General features: G+C 32.6%; 1 protein-coding gene across 1 annotated transcript; it reads left to right on the top strand.

Annotated features, from left to right (window-relative positions):
- Positions 1 to 14,234: 14,234 nt before the first annotated feature.
- On the top strand, positions 14,235 to 19,322 carry LOC148226599 (toll-like receptor Tollo). Its single transcript, XM_088204478.1, has one exon. It carries the CDS (start codon positions 14,363 to 14,365, stop codon positions 18,296 to 18,298), a length of 3,936 nt encoding a protein of 1,311 aa, XP_088060604.1. The 5' UTR covers positions 14,235 to 14,362; the 3' UTR covers positions 18,299 to 19,322.
- Positions 19,323 to 20,984: the final 1,662 nt, after the last annotated feature.

Here is a 20,984-nt window from a genome sequence, read left to right as displayed (position 1 = left end):
ACCAGACGTTGCAGTTATTGGTGCATTTTGTCGAATCCTTGACAATAACTCTCAGTTGTAATGGTTTCGCCATGATGAAAAAGTTGTAGTGGGTTATAACGAGCGCAGACCACTAGACAGTTACCATAATTTTATTTTAATATAACTTCGGTTTTGCGAAATTCATTTTATCCTTACCGTTGAACAGACCATTTTCTGTTGTTCAAAAGTATTTTCGACAATAGAAAGAAGGCAATGTTCTTCAATCAGTTCTTGCGGTACCCGTTTGTCAAGCTTTTTTTAGTTTTCATTGCTGTCTAGAATAATTAACGGTTACCTTTTGTGCGATCTATAATTTTTTGTGTGTGGTTCTGATACAATCAACGTTTTTAGAGTGTCATTATGAATTATAGATGGACGCTAACGATCTACTGTTAATTTTTATTTTTATAATTAGCTCTTTCTAGATTTTAAAAATATATCAAATGTATGTTATAACATCATCAAAAGTCTTGGAAATTCTCCAAAGTTATTATAAGTATCAGCAATATTCAAGTAACTATTCTACTAACATAATTGTATTTTAATATTAGTATTATCAATATACAGGCATCTCGAATTTCGTATACAACTTTAATGAAATCTGGGTGAATGAATTACATTATTTAATCAAACCTTGTTGCTATACTTTTACAATTATTTTTGTACTAAATAATAATTATAAGGCAATTCAAAATAGACGTTTGACGTCTACTGTAATAAATTTACATTTATACATAGGTTAAATCTCCAGAGAAATTGAATCGATAAAACCTAGGACATAATTTCTAGTATATATTGCTACCTTACTAATACATTCATGACACATTTGCAGTTAAATATATATGTACATTAATTTATTAAGTAAGATACATAAAATATATACTAAACTTCTAAAAGTTATTTATTAAATTATATTATGCACACCATAAAATACTTAAATTAAAAACAAACACAATGAAATAATAATATTTTTCTGTGTAAATTTATTCATTTTCCTAAATTTACGTTACGCCCCCAGATAAACGCTGCAACATACACACAAAAATCATATTACAAAAATCTTTCGGCTTAAACGTAATATTTTTTGCGACGTTAAATACGCAAAATCGCGTTTCAAAGGTCGGGCGGATGAAAAAAATATAATTTCACTAACTTTCCCTTTCAATTTTGTGTACTTTTGCCCTTAATAATACACTCCCCTATTATTGCAGGTATCTCGCTAGGGACTGAATGGCTCGCGACTCATTTCGTTTTTGTTTATATAACTAATGGTCACAATTCTCGGTGGAATAATGGATGAAAGCATTACGTATATAATACATTCAATATATGTGAGTTTCACAACATGTAATATTGTTTATTTTTAAAACATATTTAATTTTTAGAGTATCATATCAAAAAACTGGGAATTTATTGGGAGTTAAAAATTATAAAAAATAAGTCATACATAGCGAAGTATGTCTTTAAGCTCCTTCTAGAGATTGTTCCCAACAAGAAAAAAGGAAAACCTCCGTTTTTGGAAGCTACAGAATAACTAGAGTTATCGATTAAACTTCACTGATAAAATATACGGCATGAATATGGATAATATATTTTATAGTAGCACAAAAACATTTAAATGTTACTCGTTTTTGTGCCACCTATACATTAATCTGAAGAATATTAATCCATTATGGTCAGCGTGTATTTATCGATACTTTTACCAGTAATGAAGCATCTTCATGGGCCAATTAGTGGTCACACAGTAGGAAAAGTGGCCAGGCATAATACCTGTCACATTGCAATTTTCCACTGGTCTACCAACCATTTCCGCTTTTCTGTACATTTTCCGGAAGTCACACATTTCGTCATGAACGGCGCTCGGCTGAAAAACTGCTATTGCACTGACAGTCAATTTACTGTGACGCAACTCGGATGACTGTTTTTTTACGTTACGTATGTACATATGTGCATCGGTATAGTAATTGCACTTTAATAATGCTCGCGTGATGGAAAGGCTTATGTAAAAGAGATAACATTTTAGAGCTTGCATACATTGTGATATTAAAAATATAAATAGAATTGATTTTTAATAAAAAATATAACTACTTTAAAAATATTTATTAACTTTAAAGATCAGTATATATTATGTGCAATATTTTACGTCGATATTAAATTTTATAACTAACAACGTACCCGTCATAAATGACGGATGCTCCGTTTATATTGCTAGGAAAACAGCTTCGTTATTTAATTTGTAACACGAAGTAATCCTATACCTAGATTTTTACTAAAAAGGATATTCGAAAAATAAATATGTAAAATACTTATATATCTATAGAACACCTCTGTTTTTATTTTGCAAGGAGAACATTAATGCATTTGATGATTCTGCGAACAATTTTCTTCATCATAAACATAATATTTTCCTGTTCTTAGTTCACAGTTTAAGCTAATTGAAATCTCTTAATAAAGTGACTTTTGCGATATTATACAATAGTGTGGTGTTCATAAATGAATATATACAGCCAAAACATATAATATCGACACGGATTTAGCTGTAAGAAGTTACTATTGTCAGGATTAAGAGCGGCGGCAGAAACTAAGCCAAACATGACATTATATTATTGTGTATTACGTGGCTTCTGCCTGCTAGGACCCCTATAACTGATCGCCATGCCAAGACTTAAAAGCTTAACCAAACAACAAGAAAAAATGGTTAACTTGACTCGACTACCGTTTACGGCATTACGCCGTATCTGTTCGCATTAGATCTAATTCATTCGGCTCGTACAAAACCGTCTTTATGTTTGACAGCAGCGTTTGGATAGACACTTCATTAAAGTGAATTTATAAGATTATATGATGAACCATGCAATGTTCATTAGGAAAAAAATCAGGCTTAAGATAACGCAGCTTATTGTTTAACGACAAAAAATTGAATGAGAGGGTGATTCGAAAATATTTTTAAGACGTTAATCCTCTTCATCGTTAAAGCACCTGTTCAACCTGATAAGCTATAATCTACTTAGGGAAGCACTGAAGGCACTTTTATCTTGTAAATTTTATCTCTAAGGAAAAAATTAAATCATTAAGTAATACTGAAAATTGTAAACACTTTTCATTTAGAAAATGTGCATTTATTATAGTTTTATTTAATAATCATATATTATAGAAAAAATTCAGTTTAAAAATTGATGCATTGTTTTTTTAGTTAATTGCAACTATATCAACACATGTAAATAAGGTCGGACTAGCGTAGTTCAAAAAGGCTAAACTAAACCCAGATGCCGTGGGTTCGAGTCACGGCAGCAGACTATTGATAAAAACCGGCCCCAGCAGCAAAGTGACATATATGGATTATAAATTATAATACACATAATAATTTATAATTAATTAAATAGATATCATTGATTTCTCGCGGTTAATACTAACTTGGAAATATTCATTATGTCTGAATGACTCACCTAATTGACACAGATTTACCCCCATTGTAACGTATTGGGCTTATCGCACTTTTATTTATGTTATATTTTTAATGTATTTAATTTAAATATAATTAACAATAAAAATAATTTAATTAATTGTTCATTATATGCAGTATATAAGAATATGTGTTTTTAACTAATATTTTTAAATAGTGAACTACGTTATCATTTCTACTATTTAGTGTGATTACTAAAGTGCACACATATTTTAAATCTCGCCTGTGAAATTCGTATGATATCTATGAGTAAGAAATCTGTTGTCATAGATTAGTGTAGAAAATAACATATTAATATACTAATACATTATAATTGATAAAATTGTATTAATAAAAATAAAATTTATTTTGTAATATTATATATTTTTTCTATAGGTTCTATTTTCACCATCCGCGCAGTAAATAAATACAGTTTCACTGATATTGACTAGTATAATTAAATAGCATTTATTTGCTACATTTTAACTGACCTAATTAGTAAAATTTTATTCATACTATTGCAAATATAACTTCACTGTAACAGTTTCGAAACGTCCATTTCCTGTTCAAACCCAAGCCTAACCTGATGAAACTTTCATTAGATTAATTCGTTTAAGTTAGGGTTGGGTTTGAACAGCAAATGAACGTTTCGCAACTGGCAAATTGAGTTTTATAACAGCATATAATTTAAAATACGTCTTGATTTAAAATAATATATTTACCACACCGTCAATTATTCAATGAATAATTGACGGAGTTTGTGTAAACACATCTCATTGCTTTTATTCGGTAAAATATGCTAGCGATCATTTATAGGCTATACATATAAATTGCTGGCAGTGAATTGCGAGCATTACCGAAACTTCTCAAAATAAAAAAAAAATCGTACCGACTAATAATTATATTTTTATTAACAATTTTCAAAAAATAGTCTTGGAACGCCTTACTGTGGATAATAGATATGGAGACTTTTTGGTTGATACTTATATCCATTTTTATATATTTTTTTCATAATCAACATGCAGTAATGGTAAGCTATAGATGATTTTAAAAGAAACATTTTCGTCCTGAACTTCTCTTACTACACAACGACTGGTATCATTTTATGTTGTGACTAATTGATTTTAAAATACGAATATGTTAATTACTTTTATTTTTATATTTTTTCACACATTTCTAGGCAAGTTTTTGTTCATTTTCTAATGTTACACAACACACGTTTACCTATTCAAATGATTAATGTACGCAATAAATTTTGGTAGAAGTGCATATTTATGTTTCTGTGGTTATTATTTATTATTCTTGTGGTTTTAAGAATAGTGTTTAATTTCACTACCATTATAGACGTGCACATAACAATTGTGTCAATAAACATCCTCATCCATTAAAATTTCCCCTAACGATTATTTTACATAGAATCAAAATGACGCATTACTGCTATTGTCTTACATGTGATTCAAGCAAACATATCACGTAAAAATACTAACTTTCCTGTTAATCATTGCAAATTTAGAACAATTGATTTAACCGACGACATTGTGTGACTGCTCAAGAGGCATTTAGCCACCAGGTGAGTCATGTTTTTAAAAGTGCGCCATAATAATGCCGTTCACCTGTAAGACTTCATGTGCAAGAGTCAGTTGCATGTGGATCAGCAGACCAGCTGACAACCCCACATGGTCAGTGGTTCACAACTTGTACGCATGACCTTAAAAAACGATATGATCCGGGTGCCTTACTGACCGATTAGAACCGTCCTCAAAATAACTCCATTAACGAATAAATAATTACAACTTTCGAGGTATTTTAATACTAATACCATTACCCTTGACCGATTTCTTTATCTGCATAAATTACATCAACGTTTGAAAACCACTGACCACTATAACGCACGAATGCTCGGCCACGCCACCATACTGTCCTGATCATTTTTTATGGCTTATGTGGTGTCAGGTGTTGTTTTTCGATCAAGTTCAGATTTTGTACAATATGAAGCTCACGGTAACAAGATTTAATCGATTAATCACGATCTATCAATCAATCCTACCACGAATAACATAATAAATTATTTTTAAGACTGAAATATACAAAATGAATTTTAATTTCTATCAATAGGAACATCACATGCAAGTAATTGCTTATGTATGTAATGGCTATGTACACACAAATGTCACGATATGTAAATTAACATTTTTATGTTAAACTGTGCATCCATTTAATTCGCAAAATATCAAATATAATTGTGTTGAACTTTTTAAATATCATTTTTTTAATTAATAGGTAAAATATTATTCCTAAATAATTGACTCCTGTACATTAATTAATAATATTGCAGCTTATTGTACTATTAATTGTATTTTCATTATTGGTTTCCATAACTGTTAAGAATCGCAGAAGAATATCTAAAAACAAGTATGAAAAATATAATTTATTCATAATACATATTTATGAACTGTAGGAAAATAAAGATTTAATTTATAGGAATATATTACATATGTTATGAAATGTAAATGTTCTATTGTGAATAATATATTAAATTATGGAGCATATTTAAAAATGGAGTCCAAGAAACGCTTCTAAAATATTATGGATACTTTAATTCACTTTTAAAAATAATAACCATAGAACTTGTGAGATTATTTTATTAATTTCAACTGCATTGCGTCTGCAGTATTTTTGCCACTCCAATAAATCAATCTTCTTCTAAATGTTTTACAGATAACATTTTTTATTAGCCTGCAAAAATTTCTTTCGATATACTGAATCAAAATTCCTGTCATTATTAGTATTCTAGATATTTATTTTTAAAATATCTCTTGTATAATTTATTCCTAATAAAAAAATATATAAATATTTATGAACTATTGATATATTGTTGTACTTAATAAAATCAAGCGGTTTAAACCCGCCCAATAATATTATTGTATTTTATAAAATCAGACAATATGTTAATATATGTATGTAAATCTACTATAAATATAAAATATGTAAATTTTTATAAATATAAAATTTACATATTTTAATACGTATAGATTGATAAAAAATATCAAAATAACTTAAGACTATTGTCATTGATTTGTTTTAACTAATCCTATTGCTTCTCTTTATATTATGATTTGAGCTCAAAATTATATTATTTTATCTTAATGTAATTTATTTTGCTTATACAAGAGCATTGTTTAATATTTTTTTTTAAATATATTACTTTTACAGCAATGGTTATTATTTAAAATAGATTTTATAATATTGTATATACTACGACCATTGTTCTTATAAATCAATGAAATTTAATCGCTCAACGGCAGACATTTTGAAAAAATATATCAAATATTTAGTTTCCTCTAGTCGTTAATTATAATATAAAGATGATAATAGCACAGTGTTCTAAGATAGATTGTCAGTTTGGTAATCTTTCAAAATGCTCGGTTTTGTAATGATGAACGCTTTTTACTTTGATGATCCGTAAATATGACACTGTAGTTCGTAGCATTCTTGGATTAGGATCTATAATTTGGAATTTCCGAATAACCAAGTACTACATATGTATCAAAAATTTTAAACAATGTTCTTAAGATATCTTTATTAGAGGATTTTTTTGTTCATATCCGTTCTTGTTTCCCTGGCCAATTTTTGTAGGAGAGTTAGGATACGATTTGCTTAGTTTTCGCAGGAAGTTTTATATTACTAAGCATTTCTTAAAAATACTGAAGAATATATTCTATTCTCGAGGTTTCGGTACGTCTTCGAAAATCACGATCACGTCATTTTTTGATGACCGTTAGAGCCACTACGTCCGAACTAACCGACTCGCCTATCCGTTTGTTTTTATATTTTTTGTGTTTATTATAATAATACAATGCATTCTTTATTTTTATTTACCATCGTGACGCATTGGGATAACATGTTATAAGATAATATAATTGAATACAATTTATATTATTAAATAAATAAGTTTTATATCTTCTATTCCTAGTTTAATTTATATTGATAAATAAATAAAATAAAAATAGTAATATTAATTATAAAAATGTATTCGATTATACAACATATTGCAACATACTATAATGGGCGAGATGTTTTCTCCGAACAGTGGTTGAGAAGCTGGCGGAGGGATGATGTCGGTGAAAGATTCTCAGAGGTCCTGTAGGTGGTGTGACAACTACAGTATAGCGGAGGTTGATCCCTCTGCCGGGTGATTGCTTGTGACTGGCATTTCCTCATTGGTGTTCAGGCTTAAGTATCCAGTATCAATCGCTGCACTCGCTTCTTAGAGCAACGAAATATGTATACGCCTTTAGAAAGTGACATTTGCTTGATGGATATCTCCATGGTTGAATTGCGTAACGGGCATACTGTCGCCTTACGGTGCTATTTGTTTTCCGGTGATATATTGTTTCCCTTGACCGTTTATTAACAAAGAAATATTCATTCAATGCACTTGCGTGTTATTTATGAGAAAATTCTTTAGTTTTAGTCGTAACGAGAGCCTTTGTGTAATCGCACTGTTGTTAAATAATCACTTTTGGTCACAGTAATTACGTGAGTTTTAAGAATAAGGTCCCCAACAAACGAGAGCCCGTGTGATCCCCACAATATATTAAATAAATTATATTTTCTCATATCCTGGCAATAAATTAAATATTCAAGTAAATAAGAAATCACTATACCTCAATAGTTTCCCGTGTACATGATTATGTGGTATTATTCATATATTAATATTTTGATAGACTTGAAGTGTATATTTATTTATACATATATAGATCAGAATGATCGAATTTAAACGATTGTAAGGTATAATGAAGAAAATTGTATTAAATAAATATTTGTATTCCTTTGAGAGTAAATAAAAATATCTGCATATTTTAATTAATAATTTTTTTCTTAAATGTGAAAAAACGTTACGTCTACAAATTATCTTAATCAAAAAAGTACTTAGCATATTCTTATACAGTTATTTACGTTTAATTGAACATACCAATTAATTACATTACATTATTTAAAATAAATCTTTTTGTTTACTTTTACCGATCAAAATACACTTTTAATTAGAATACTAAACGGAATTATTATCGCTCAACACAATGGAACAAAGCTCCCCCGTATCCTATTTATATATCGACTGAGGAAGATATTATGGTGGTAATTAGTTAATTGGCTCTCGCTATCAGCACAGCCAGTGCTATTACCAGTTGACAACATCACAAATCATCTCCGACTGGTGTTATTAAACGTGACGCAGTTCGTAACGAGATGACTTTTGTTATTAGTTATTATTATAGTAACAGAGTTTTTGGGTGGCAAATTGAGTACCGTATTATTGATCTTTTCGTGGGTCACACGGTACCGTCATGGAAGAGTTTATCACATGACTTAATTGTTTGTGCGGTCATGACCTTAGTTACATTGAATAATTGCCATATCAAGAATCAAGAATGATGCGTTTCTTTTTGAGTTAATTTGTCAGTCATACTTTATTTTTATTAAATATGAAGTAATTATGATGGGAAATTTTGAAGCAACGTTCTGTACTTTGAGAGCGAAAGGCGATAACGGTGCATATTTGTAATATGAGTGTACCAGAATGCAATTAGATGTGTATATAGAGAGACGCTCTAGTAGTAATTAAGAAGAACAGGGTCGGATTGGACGTGGAGCTTCGAGGGCTCAGTTGATAAATGCCTTGGTGTGAATATGCTGAATTGTAGCTCAATATTATTTAATCAAAGAGAGCTATGTATAATAATAAAATTTAATAAAAAGATATATTAAATATAATAACATTTCGTAATATATATAAATATACAAAAGTAACATAATCAATTGTTTGAGTGTCTAAAAAAATGTACGAAGGTTTGATTCTTGAATTACAAGTCAATACGTAACTAACAACTAGGGCAAACTTAAATTAAAAATATTAAAAAAATACGAAAAAGCAAAAAAATAAATATTTTACATTTCTTTATGTTTAGACATAGGAGAAAATATAAGAAGAGCCTAAAAATGAAAATGATAAAATTCACGAAAAATATTAATCATTATGGCTTGATACACTTTCACTGTTGTTTTTGGGCATTACTTCCTTAAAAATTTTCATAAAAAAAATATTTGAAGGATTCGAGGGTTAAAGTAAATGTTTGAATTGTATACAATAACTGTTGTAGTTTTTATTAAATTTCAATATAACTTTGTAAAAAATTGATCTTGTTTTAAAATAACATATATTACAAAAAAAATCATATCCCACAAAAAAAATTTAAAATTACAATTGCATATTTTTTATATATGAATATAACTAATTATTTTGGCCTACGGCCCACAGCAGGGGAATCCAATATTTTGCATCTTCTGGGCCGCATTGCCCGACACAAAAATGTAAAGGGCCGCATTTAGAATTTGGTATTGGCGGGCCACCCCGGGCGGCACTTGCTTGGGGGCGGCATATTCGCGATGGGATCGTCTAGTGTGGTTCTTAACCCTGAATGCACTAAAACATATGTAAATCCACGAATAACAAGAGCTTAATAATAACTAATTTATTATTTTAAGAAATGCTGATTTTATGACCCTGCAAAAATTGTACGGTGGGGCAATTTTAAGGATCGCCCTGGGCGGCACATACTCTAGCTACGCCACTGGACACAGCATTAAAAAGATAAAGTTATCATTTACAAATTATTATTCTGATTTTGTTGATAAAATATTAAAGTAAAAGCTTGCCATTAAGCAAAATAATATTTCGTTGAACAATGTAGTTTTTTTTATAATAAATGTGTTTTTAGTTTTAAAATAAATTCATTTCAACCCCCCTAGAATCCATTTCAGAATTTTTCTATGTAGCTCGTGACTCGATGTAAAAAGTCGATCCCGATAATAAACATGTTGGCAACCCCCGGCATATTGCATCATATAGTTCTGTCACTGCCAGTGATATATTAATATTAATATATCTGTTTCTGCTTACAAATTATTTGATAGCAACCAAATGGCCAAAAATATTATCTGAACAATTTAAAATGAAAGATCTTTATGACCTGAAAGCAGTGGCGTAGCTAGGGTATGTGCCGCCCAGGGCGATCCTTACAATTGCCCCCCCCCTCCCATATATTTTTTGCAGAATCATAAAATCAGCATTTCTTAAAATAATAAATTGGTTATTATTAAGCTATTGTTATTTGTGGATTTATATATGTTTTAGTGCATTCAGGGTTAAGAACCACACTGGACGACCCCATCGCGAATATGCAGCCCCCAAGCAAGTGCCGCCCGGGGCGGCCCGCCCCCTCCGCCCCACCATAGCTACGCCACTGCCTGAAAGTGCAATTTATCCATATGTACACTCTATATTATCTACAACACCTAACACCCATAAACCGACAGTTATATAATTTTGTTTACACAACTTTCTAACGTCCACCTTTCGGGACTTCGGGCCCATTATCGTTACGGGTCGATCGGACCCCAAATATGAATTTAGACCACGAAATAATGAAATTTTCGTCGAACTCCAGTTAATTGACGCAGGCACAACACAATTTCGCAATACAAACACCGAGTAAAAGCTTTTAGAACAATTTCGATGGAAAGTCGCACGTTTGTAAATTTATAATTCTTGGTCAAAAACCAATTGACAATTTCACCTTGTATAACAAAAAGAGAATTATTTATATTTAATTAATGTTCAGCGTTCAATATACAACTGGTGTATTTAATACATACATAAAAATACTCACATATATAATCAATGATCGTTTTCGACCGAATCCCACGAGGGTTTGGCTTTGTTTTTTTCATTAGAAATAAGGGTCTCATCCAACCCTATATTTATGTTAAAAATATTGGAATTCTTTCGAAATTAATGTATTAAAAACATTCCTGCCGAGTGCATTAATTATTTTTTGAATTATTTTAACATTAAAATAAGTAATATAAAATAAATCCTAGTAGGTATATTTTAATACAGCTTTATATAGATGATTTCGTGAACTCTTACGGCGAAAAAAAGAATTTAAAAGGTATTATTTTTTATAATTAATCTATACTGCTTATTTATATTTTTGTATTATAATATATTTAAATTGTTCTAGAGTCTCAAAATATTATGTATCATTCGTATTAGCATAATTATATGCATGTATTTTTATATGCCTAAATATGTTTGCTATAAAGATGTGATTTATACGTAAAATTATACCGTGGTTTCATTATTTATTTTTTGAAAACTTTTACTAAAATTAACGTTTTCTATTTTTATAATTTATTTTATAGTAGTTTTTCTAAGCATGTAATTTTTTATAGTTCATAAGTTTGGTTGTTATTACTTATATTTTGGTATTGAATTAAATCGTTGTTAACAAATATAACTACACTTATTAGAATAAAACTAATAACATATTCAAAATCTGAGAATAGATATTTTTGTATAAGAAACCCTTTTTCTTTTCAAAAAATATAAAATATAATAGCACAAAGCTTTAATTGAATTTGATATTATCTACAATATATCTTCTTTTATACTCAGGTACAAAAGTATATATTTATTTGTAAAAGTAAAAGTATAACTAAAAGTTGAATAAAATATGATAATATTAAAAAAAATCAAAAAGCTTCTTTGGAAGAAGAATTGAGATAAATAACATAAATATAACTGATTTATATATTTATTTGTCATGAAAAGATAATTTTAAGTGTTATAAAAATATAATAGAATACAATATTTAAATTGATAAATAAATATTTTAAATCAGCTTACAAATGTAAATATTTTTAAAGATAAGTGTATAATAATATACAACTTTACAAAGAAATCGATTTTATGCGTAATATCAGCTTTTTTCATGCCTCCCCAATTTTTATGCAAAATATTTGTTGTTTTTATAAGTTACTGTAATTTGCAATTGGTTAGTTTCATTAGGGATATTTTTTAATTGAAATTTGAGTTACCTGTCATATAAAAAACTACGACGGAATATCCTATGTGATTAAAATAATAAAAATCAGTAACAAATAAAGCTTTGAAATGTAAGAGACAATAAGTTTAAGCTAGTGTCTCTTTAGTTAAGATTAAATTAGAATATAATTTATTTGTCTATATATTTATAGTAATGGCATCGAAAAAAAAATAATTTGTGCCATATGTGAATCTCAAATTTTAAAATATGAACTATTTAAGCACGTTAATAAGCATGGTTTTTACTAGCGTCCAGCACAGAAGTATGATTGTGCCATTGTGGGTGCCGTTTTCCAGCAGTTTGCTACAGAAAAAAACTCGTATGCGCCATCGGTCACTTTTATGATGGTTATTGTATTGTAAAATATATACTAAGTGAGAAATACGATTATATTTAAATAAAAAAAATTCTAACGCAATACATAATTGTCGATTTAATTTTATTTGTAAAAAAAAACAAAAAACAATGATTCAGATACTCAGAGAGCTCGTTAACTAAGGCAGTCGATTGTAAAAGGAATATTTCACTTTTTCAGAGGTTGTTCAAGGGTACAACTTGGTCTCTATGCTAGTAGAGTAAAATAGCTTCAATCTTTGAATAACAAATATATATTAAAACTGTAAATGTAGCTTGCAAACCAATAAAAAATATTTATACGTAAGGTCTAGATTGGTAGCACAGAGGCCGTTGGTTCGAGACATGGCAGCAGACTCAATTTTTTTTATAAAAATGTGCTATTATTAAAAACGAACCTCAGCTGTAAAATTATGTATATTGATTATAAATTATAATACATTATTATTTTAATTTATAATATATCTGCTAGCCTCACAGCATCAGTTACACGACCAGATAAAGTAAAAGAACATAGATCATTATTTTTAACGGGAGTAAACAAATGGATCCTTCAATAAATGTGACGTTTCGCAACTGTCACAAATGACATTTGGCTTAGTTCCAAAAATACAATACAGGAGTGTTACTATCTCATTGGCTTAATCCTTAATACATGCGTTCAGCAGATAATTTGCCTAATATATGAATAAGGCAACGTGGCTTTCACAGATCTATCGATGGTTTATACATCCCTCAAGCATTTTATGTGAAGTTTGGCACAAATTCTTTAAAATATATTGCATTTAAAACTTTTAATGATTTATCAAAACTAACTATAAATAATTGCAAAGAAATTAAACGATATTTTTTAATGTATATGTATTTCCTACTCATGCGGATTTATACATATAATTTTTTTTAATAATACAAAAATAGGGATTTTTTACCAATTTCACACAATAAACGATTTCTTTTCTGTACATTATGTTATTTTATTTAAATTTGTATATATATTCCTTAATGTTTTATATGTATAGTTGTATCTTTTGTAATTACATATACTTTATTTTATTATTTAATATGTTTAATATTATTATGACTGTTTATTGATTATGTACATAAATAAATAAATTATTATTTGATTAAAAAATATATATTTTATTGTATTATTTATAGTGAGCTTTACTCTTTAGTTATACGACATGTAAATATTTCTTTGACTGAAAAAGTTATTCAAGTTTGCTACCTATAAAATATATAACTAAAACATGAATTTATTTGAGCAAAAATGTAAGTTAAAACGAACATAAAAGCGATTGAACCGAAAGCAATCCCAAAGACCAGCTGACACACGCGCGTATCATTTTTTGTCGCGACGCATCGCCGCAAGGAAGGCGTAGTGGGGGCAAGAAGGCGAAGGTGGGGGCAACCGAGCCCCTTCCCCTGCGCGCTGCCTTACGGGAGGTCAGTTATCGCCGCGCGCCGGAGGGGGTAGCGCGCGTCGTTCGCTCTCCACTTTGTACTCTCGCGCCGAGCGATCTCCGTTTGTTTACAAAGTTACGACTGGACTATGTAATAGACTCTTAGTGCGCCAAGTTCATAACATCGTATCGACATGTGTTCGTTTTGGTGGTGGTGGTTGACCGTCGCATCTGCGTGGTGGGCTGGGGGCGCCGGCGCTGCGGCCGGACTGGGCGCTGCGCCCCGCGGCTGCCGATGGCTCAAAGCTCTCAGTTCCGAAGCCGAAGTCTCCGTCCGCTTAGACTGCAGCGTCCCGACGGCAGCTGGACTCGGAATCGCGCTGGCGGAACTGGCGCCCACTCAAGTAGGCAAGATAGACGCCCTAGGCTTCGTCTGTACGGACGCTCTCTTCGAAAGCTCTCTGAGAGTCGACACCGGCGATCTCCTCGGAAGGCTGCGCCGCCTCAAAACGCTGACGGTGGACAACTGCAAGATTCGGTACGTTCCGGCCGCTTTCCTATCTCCGCTCAGAGATCTATCGGAGCTTGCGCTCAGATCCGACGGCGGTGAGCGCTCGCAAATCTCTGTAGAATTCCACGCCGAGAGTTTTAGAGGTCTATCTGAATTGCGCAGTCTCGACTTAGGCGGCAACGATATACGCGCCCTACCATCGGGCGTCTTCTGTCCGCTCTTTAGCCTCGAGAGCCTCAACTTAACCTCAAATCGACTCCAAGACATCTCCGAAATCGGATTCTCCGATTGGGGCGAAGGTCCCGCAGCTCCCGGAAGATCGTGCAACACCGGTCTCAAGACCCTAGATTTATCGAAAAATGGTATCGCTGTTCTACCAGACAACGGCTTCTCAGCTTTACGCTCTCTTGAAACGCTCACACTGCGATCGAATATAATCTCAAAACTCGGAGATCGCGCTTTCGTGGGTCTCGCAGCCCTCGATGAACTAGACGCATCAGACAACAAACTCGAAGATCTACCTCCTGATCTATTCACTCCTACGAGACAGATCCGCCGCATCGTTTTATCTAATAACTCGCTCAACAGCATGGCTCCAGGAGTTCTTCAAGGACTCGATCGTCTTCAAATCTTAGATCTATCCCGCAACGAGCTTACGCATTCTTATATCAACAGAGATACTTTCGCCGGATTAGTGCGCCTTGAAATTCTGGATCTATCCACTAACAAAATAACGCGCCTCGATCCGAAGCTCTTCCAAGACCTACGGAGTCTGCGCGAACTCTATTTAGACGGAAACTCCATCGAAACGCTTATTGGTGGCGCTTTTTCCGATCTTGCAGAACTACGCGTTTTATCGATGACTCGCAACAGGCTGCGCGTTATAGATGAATTCCATTTTTCGTCACTCTTTGCCCTCAAAGAGCTATATTTGGACGAGAATTACATCGATTATGTACACGTAAGAGCGTTTGAAAACATGACTAATTTACAAACGCTGATTCTTAATGGAAATGCTCTTAGAATCGTCCCAGAATCGATCAAAAAGCTCAGATCTTTAAAATATTTAGATTTGGGAAAGAACGATATCGATAGAATCGACGGCGAAGCTTTCGACGGATTACAAGAGCTGTACGGCTTGAGAGTTGTAGACAACAATATTGTTAATATAACCAAAGACGCTTTCGCTTCTCTGCCGTCTTTGAGAATATTGAATCTCGCGTCGAACAAAATAGAGAGGATAGAATCCGGGGCGTTCGAGTCGAACATCGTGCTCAAAGTAATCAAACTGGACGAGAATCGATTGACCGACGTTACCGGAGCGTTTGATAAGTTACCGACTCTCGGGTGGCTCAATTTGTCCAACAATCGTTTGACGCAATTAGACTACGGCCACTTTCCCGATAGCCTGGAATGGCTCGACGCTCACAAGAATGCCATTACGAAAATCGAAAACGCGCACGGAGTCTCGTCATCCAATCTGAGGACGCTCAACTTCAGTTTCAACCTGCTGACGAAGATCGACGACCTAGCGGTGCCGGACGACGCCGAAGAAGTCTACTTGGACAACAACAACATAAACGCAATCGAACCCAGGACGTTTTCAGCGAATACCAATTTGAAAAAGGTAGTTCTAGTCGGAAACCGACTGAAGTCCGTCGATGTGAGCGCTTTCGCCCTGCCTCCCATTCCACAAGACAGGGATCTGCCGGAATTCTACATCGCCGAAAATCCATTTTTATGCGATTGCACAATGGAGTGGATACAAAAAATAAGTCAATGGAACCACGTCAGACAATATCCCCGTTTTGCGGATTTGGAATCGGTGACCTGTCGTCCTGTTCGCGGAAACGGAGGAACTAAACCGCTAGCCGATCTACCCGGATCTCAGTTCCTATGTCCGTATGAGAGCCATTGTTCGTCTAAATGTAACTGCTGCGATTTTGAAGCTTGCGACTGCGAGATGACCTGCCCCGATCGATGCTCGTGCTATCACGACAACGGCTGGAGCTCAAACGTAATCGACTGCTCCAACGCCGGATATAAAACCGTACCGACTAAGATTCCAATGGACGCCACTGAAATATACCTGGACGGAAACGATTTCGGCTCGCTCGGTAACCACATATTTATCGGGAAGAAAAAAGTTAGGGTTTTATATCTCAACAATAGCAACATCGAATCTATTGAGAGCGACGCGTTCAACGGGCTCTCCTCCCTCGAAATTCTGCATCTGGACAACAATCGCATCTCCGAACTCAAAGGACAGGAGTTGAATCAAACTAAACTTTTGAAGCAATTGTATCTGGATCGCAACGTTATAAATCGCATCGACGAAGACGCTTTCGCTTATGCGACGTCGCTAAAGACCCTGCATCTGGAATACAACAAAATGGTCGATCTGAATCCGAAAGTTTTTGCCGCTCGAGTGCCGAGCTTAGTTAGTTTATTCGTAGAAGGAAATTCGTGGTCATGCGATTGCGACAGTCTGTTTAAATTAGAGAAATGGTTCAAGATGACTAAAGAAAACGTTAAAAAGATGTATTGCGCAAATTTTGCAAACGTCACCGTTTCTGAAGCGATAGCGAAATGCGACAGACAGATGCGAGACAACGTAGTGTCGCCGGAGAATCAACCGTCAGCTTTCAAAGAGAGCGAAGTCGCCCAAGTCAATTACGTGCCTTTTCTCGCCATAGTTTTAATAGCAGTGATATTCGTTTTGCTACTGGGCGCGTTAGTCTTCGCTTTTCGGCAGGATGTCAGACTCTGGGCGCATTCAAAATACGGTGTGAGAATCTTCAAAAACAATTCGATCGGTGATTGTGAATTAGATAAAGACAGAATGTACGACGGTTATATGGTGTATAGTGTTTTGGACGATGATTTCGTTTCTAGAGTCGTGTCTCCCGAGTTAGAACAATCCGGTTATTCGATGTGTCTTCACTATAGAGATCTTCAAATTTCGTCCGATGAGTATCTCTCGGACGCGCTGATCAACGCGACTGAAGCTTCGAAACGCTTGATTTTGGTCGTTTCGTTTAGCTTCTTGCAGAACGAATGGTCCAAGCCAAACTTCAAGAGATGCATGAAGACTACTATAGAGTCCATACCTGCCTCGCTGCGCAGACATAAAGTAGTCTTTATTCTCACGACGGACGTGAGCGCTCTGAACTTGGACGCCGATCTGCAGTCGTTCTTCAAGATCTGCACGGTCATCTTCTGGGGTGAGAAGAGGTTTTGGGAGAAGATTCGGTACTCCATGCCGGACATTGCCAATCTGCAATGGAACAAGACTCCTTCGAAATCCGGCAACCAGATAATGCCGAACGGACGCAGGAGCGTCTCTAGATACACAGCATCTCCTACGTCTTTAGATCAGTGGTATAAATATGCCGCTCTGCCGCCGCAGCCAGTTCCTGCTACAATTCCCACGCCAGGGGATGACGCTTCCTTACTGACCAGCACTACGATGGCCAGTCAGTCCTACGACGTCGATCCTCTCAATCATAGCTACGTGTCAATAGACACACATTATTATGAAAGGTCTAGGAGAGAAATGAAACCTCCGCTGGACGAACAAGGTTATCTCAGACCTCGCCCAGCTCCTCCTATTTGTTGATAGATGCAATATCTCAATTTTCTCCATTAATTTAAATTTCATATCAATTCTACATCATCAATAGAATACGATACATTTATTATTGTACATTTATTTATTATTCATTTAATTGCCAAATACACAATTATTTTTATAAGTATTTTACGTTGTATATATTAGATTTATTTTAAATTAAATTGTATCACGTAAGCTCCATTGCGCCAAAAAATGTTTCTAAGTACGTTTTCCATTAAAACAATAATAATAATCCAGATTACTTTGTATAATATTTTATACATCATATGACTGTTTTATCATTCCAGTGTTATTAAATTAGTATGATATTGTATCGTCGCATATGTGTGTTATATTTACTGTTAATATTATGTAAAATTATACAAATTTGCAAGCCATATTTTTTGACAATAATTTAATAATCTGTTCCATGTATTGTTGAGCGATATTGTGGAAATATTATATCAAAACTATATTATATATGTAAAATATCAAATATTTTAATGTTAAGTGGTTACTTCTGATTATGCGTGTGTACGTTACAGTTACCAGATAAATGCTACTATTAATTTGGACGTTTTGTATTATATTAAAATCATATATATGTATAAGCATGTACGAATTTCTTATATTATATAATATTTTTCAAAAGAATATATTTTTCCTCAGTATGCGTCGTACTGAGTTATGAGACTGTTAGAGGAAAGACTTATCGGAGAGTAAACGTATTTATACTAAGCAAACATTCTGCCGACGAGGCACAGATTTGTTTACTTGACGATGTTGTTATTACTAAAATGATATTATTGTAATATTACATTTAATTCGATCGAAAATTGTATTAGTACGCGTTGTAACATAACCGGTGCTGTTACCAAAAAGTATTGTGTGTATGTAAATATATTAATATATAGATAAATTTTAAAGACTAGTCAAATACAAAATGTATATGAATTTACCTTTTGTGTAATCGAACCTGTATATATTAATCATGTAAGCAATTTGTTACGATTAAAAACCATTTAAATAATCAATTTCTTTCATTGAAATATGTTTATAATAATTATGCAATAATCAGAACGTGAAATAATAATAAAATTATGCAAACATAGTTTTATATTATAAGCCAAAAATGATGCAAAACAAGATGAGCAAGTATATTATTTAAAAACAATATTTAACATTATCTGATCGTGGGTTTACATGCCGGAATGTGAAATTGTTCGTAGGCGGTAGAAACGTTGAAAAAGTAACTGGCTTTATATATTACAATAATAAATGTTTAAACAAAAAGACGAGTATGTACCTGTAGGAGCATTCTTCCGCTTCTTATACTCGGTTTTTTGTTCTTCTACCTCTCTTTTCTTTCATTCTGAGCTACCCGGAGGGAGGCAATAAATAATGCAGCACATCGTCGACAGGGAGACAATGTTTGATTCTTGTATGTTATCTGAGCGAGTTTCACCGTGAAGGATTTTGTTTGAAAAGACCGGGGGCAAACGGACGGTTTTATGGTTTTTCCTATTGCAATTACGCCAAAATAATTGGTCATAGTTAAAATAGTTTTAGCATGCGGTTAACGAAAGGGACCGTGGATAATACGCGGTTAAAGCATCCGATGGTTCAAATTTTTGCTGTCGTAAAACAATAAAACGATCTTTCTTTACAGAATGTGCTTTCTTGTGAATGGGTGCAATAAAAGAATAATAGTTTCCAAAAGTGCGGCGTAGGCATAAATCAAGTAAAAATTCAATAGGAAAGAATTTCAAAGAGCCATTACCCAAGTTGTTTTTAGAAAGAAACAAAGTAGTGAAATGTGTAACGTACACAAAGAAATCTTAAAATAAACATATGATCAATAACAAATAGATCTGTAGCTCCACAATTATTTGAAGAGCACATTATTTTAGTTTTATATATGTAATATATTCTATTGGAATGCTGAGTAATTAAGAGTATTTAAAATATTGCGATATCGATGTATTTTTAATACAAAAATCGTTTAACAAAACATGATTATATTCCAATTTCTTATAAAAAATATCATTAGTGTAAGTTATTAGGACTAAACTATTAGCTCGCGTATTTCACTAAAACTAAAATGTGTATTTCGATTTATATGTAATTTATTTAAACGAATATTAGGCCTCACAGACACAGCAAATAATCTATGAATTACTTTTTATTTACTCCTACGTAAGTATTTTTATAATATTTATATAAAAAAAAAAAAACAGTACATTGTACAATATCGTAAGGATTTTTATATTTTCGTAAGATCCGCTTACTTCTTCGAATGAAATGCCGCAAATTAGGCACAGGGGAATTTTTACTAATTTTTATTAAAATATATATTATTAGAAAATTAATTATGTTTTTATCCAGTAGCCAAAATATAATAATATATTTGGAAAGGTAAAAATAAAAGACAAACATTTATTTTGATATTGTACAGTGATTATATTTCTATGTAAAATTACACTCTAATTATAGTTTTTTCAATGAATTTTCTCGTAATTTAGATATTATTTTTAATTTTGCAGATAACTAATATTATCTGCAAAATAAAAAAAAGCTTTTTAAAAACAATAGTAAGAAGTAGATTTTTATGTTCTCTTTATTAAAATTATACAAATTGTTTTTTAGTATATAAATTATACAATATTTTTTAAAAGTTATTTTCAAGCATATT

Source organism: Plectrocnemia conspersa, unplaced genomic scaffold, assembly GCF_051122295.1.
Source record: "Plectrocnemia conspersa isolate PC_06_02 unplaced genomic scaffold, ASM5112229v1 ptg000014l, whole genome shotgun sequence".
In the NCBI taxonomy this organism is placed as follows: Eukaryota; Metazoa; Arthropoda; class Insecta; order Trichoptera; family Polycentropodidae; genus Plectrocnemia; species Plectrocnemia conspersa.
Note: the sequence above shows the minus strand (reverse complement) of the source record. Positions and strands in the feature narration are given on the sequence as shown.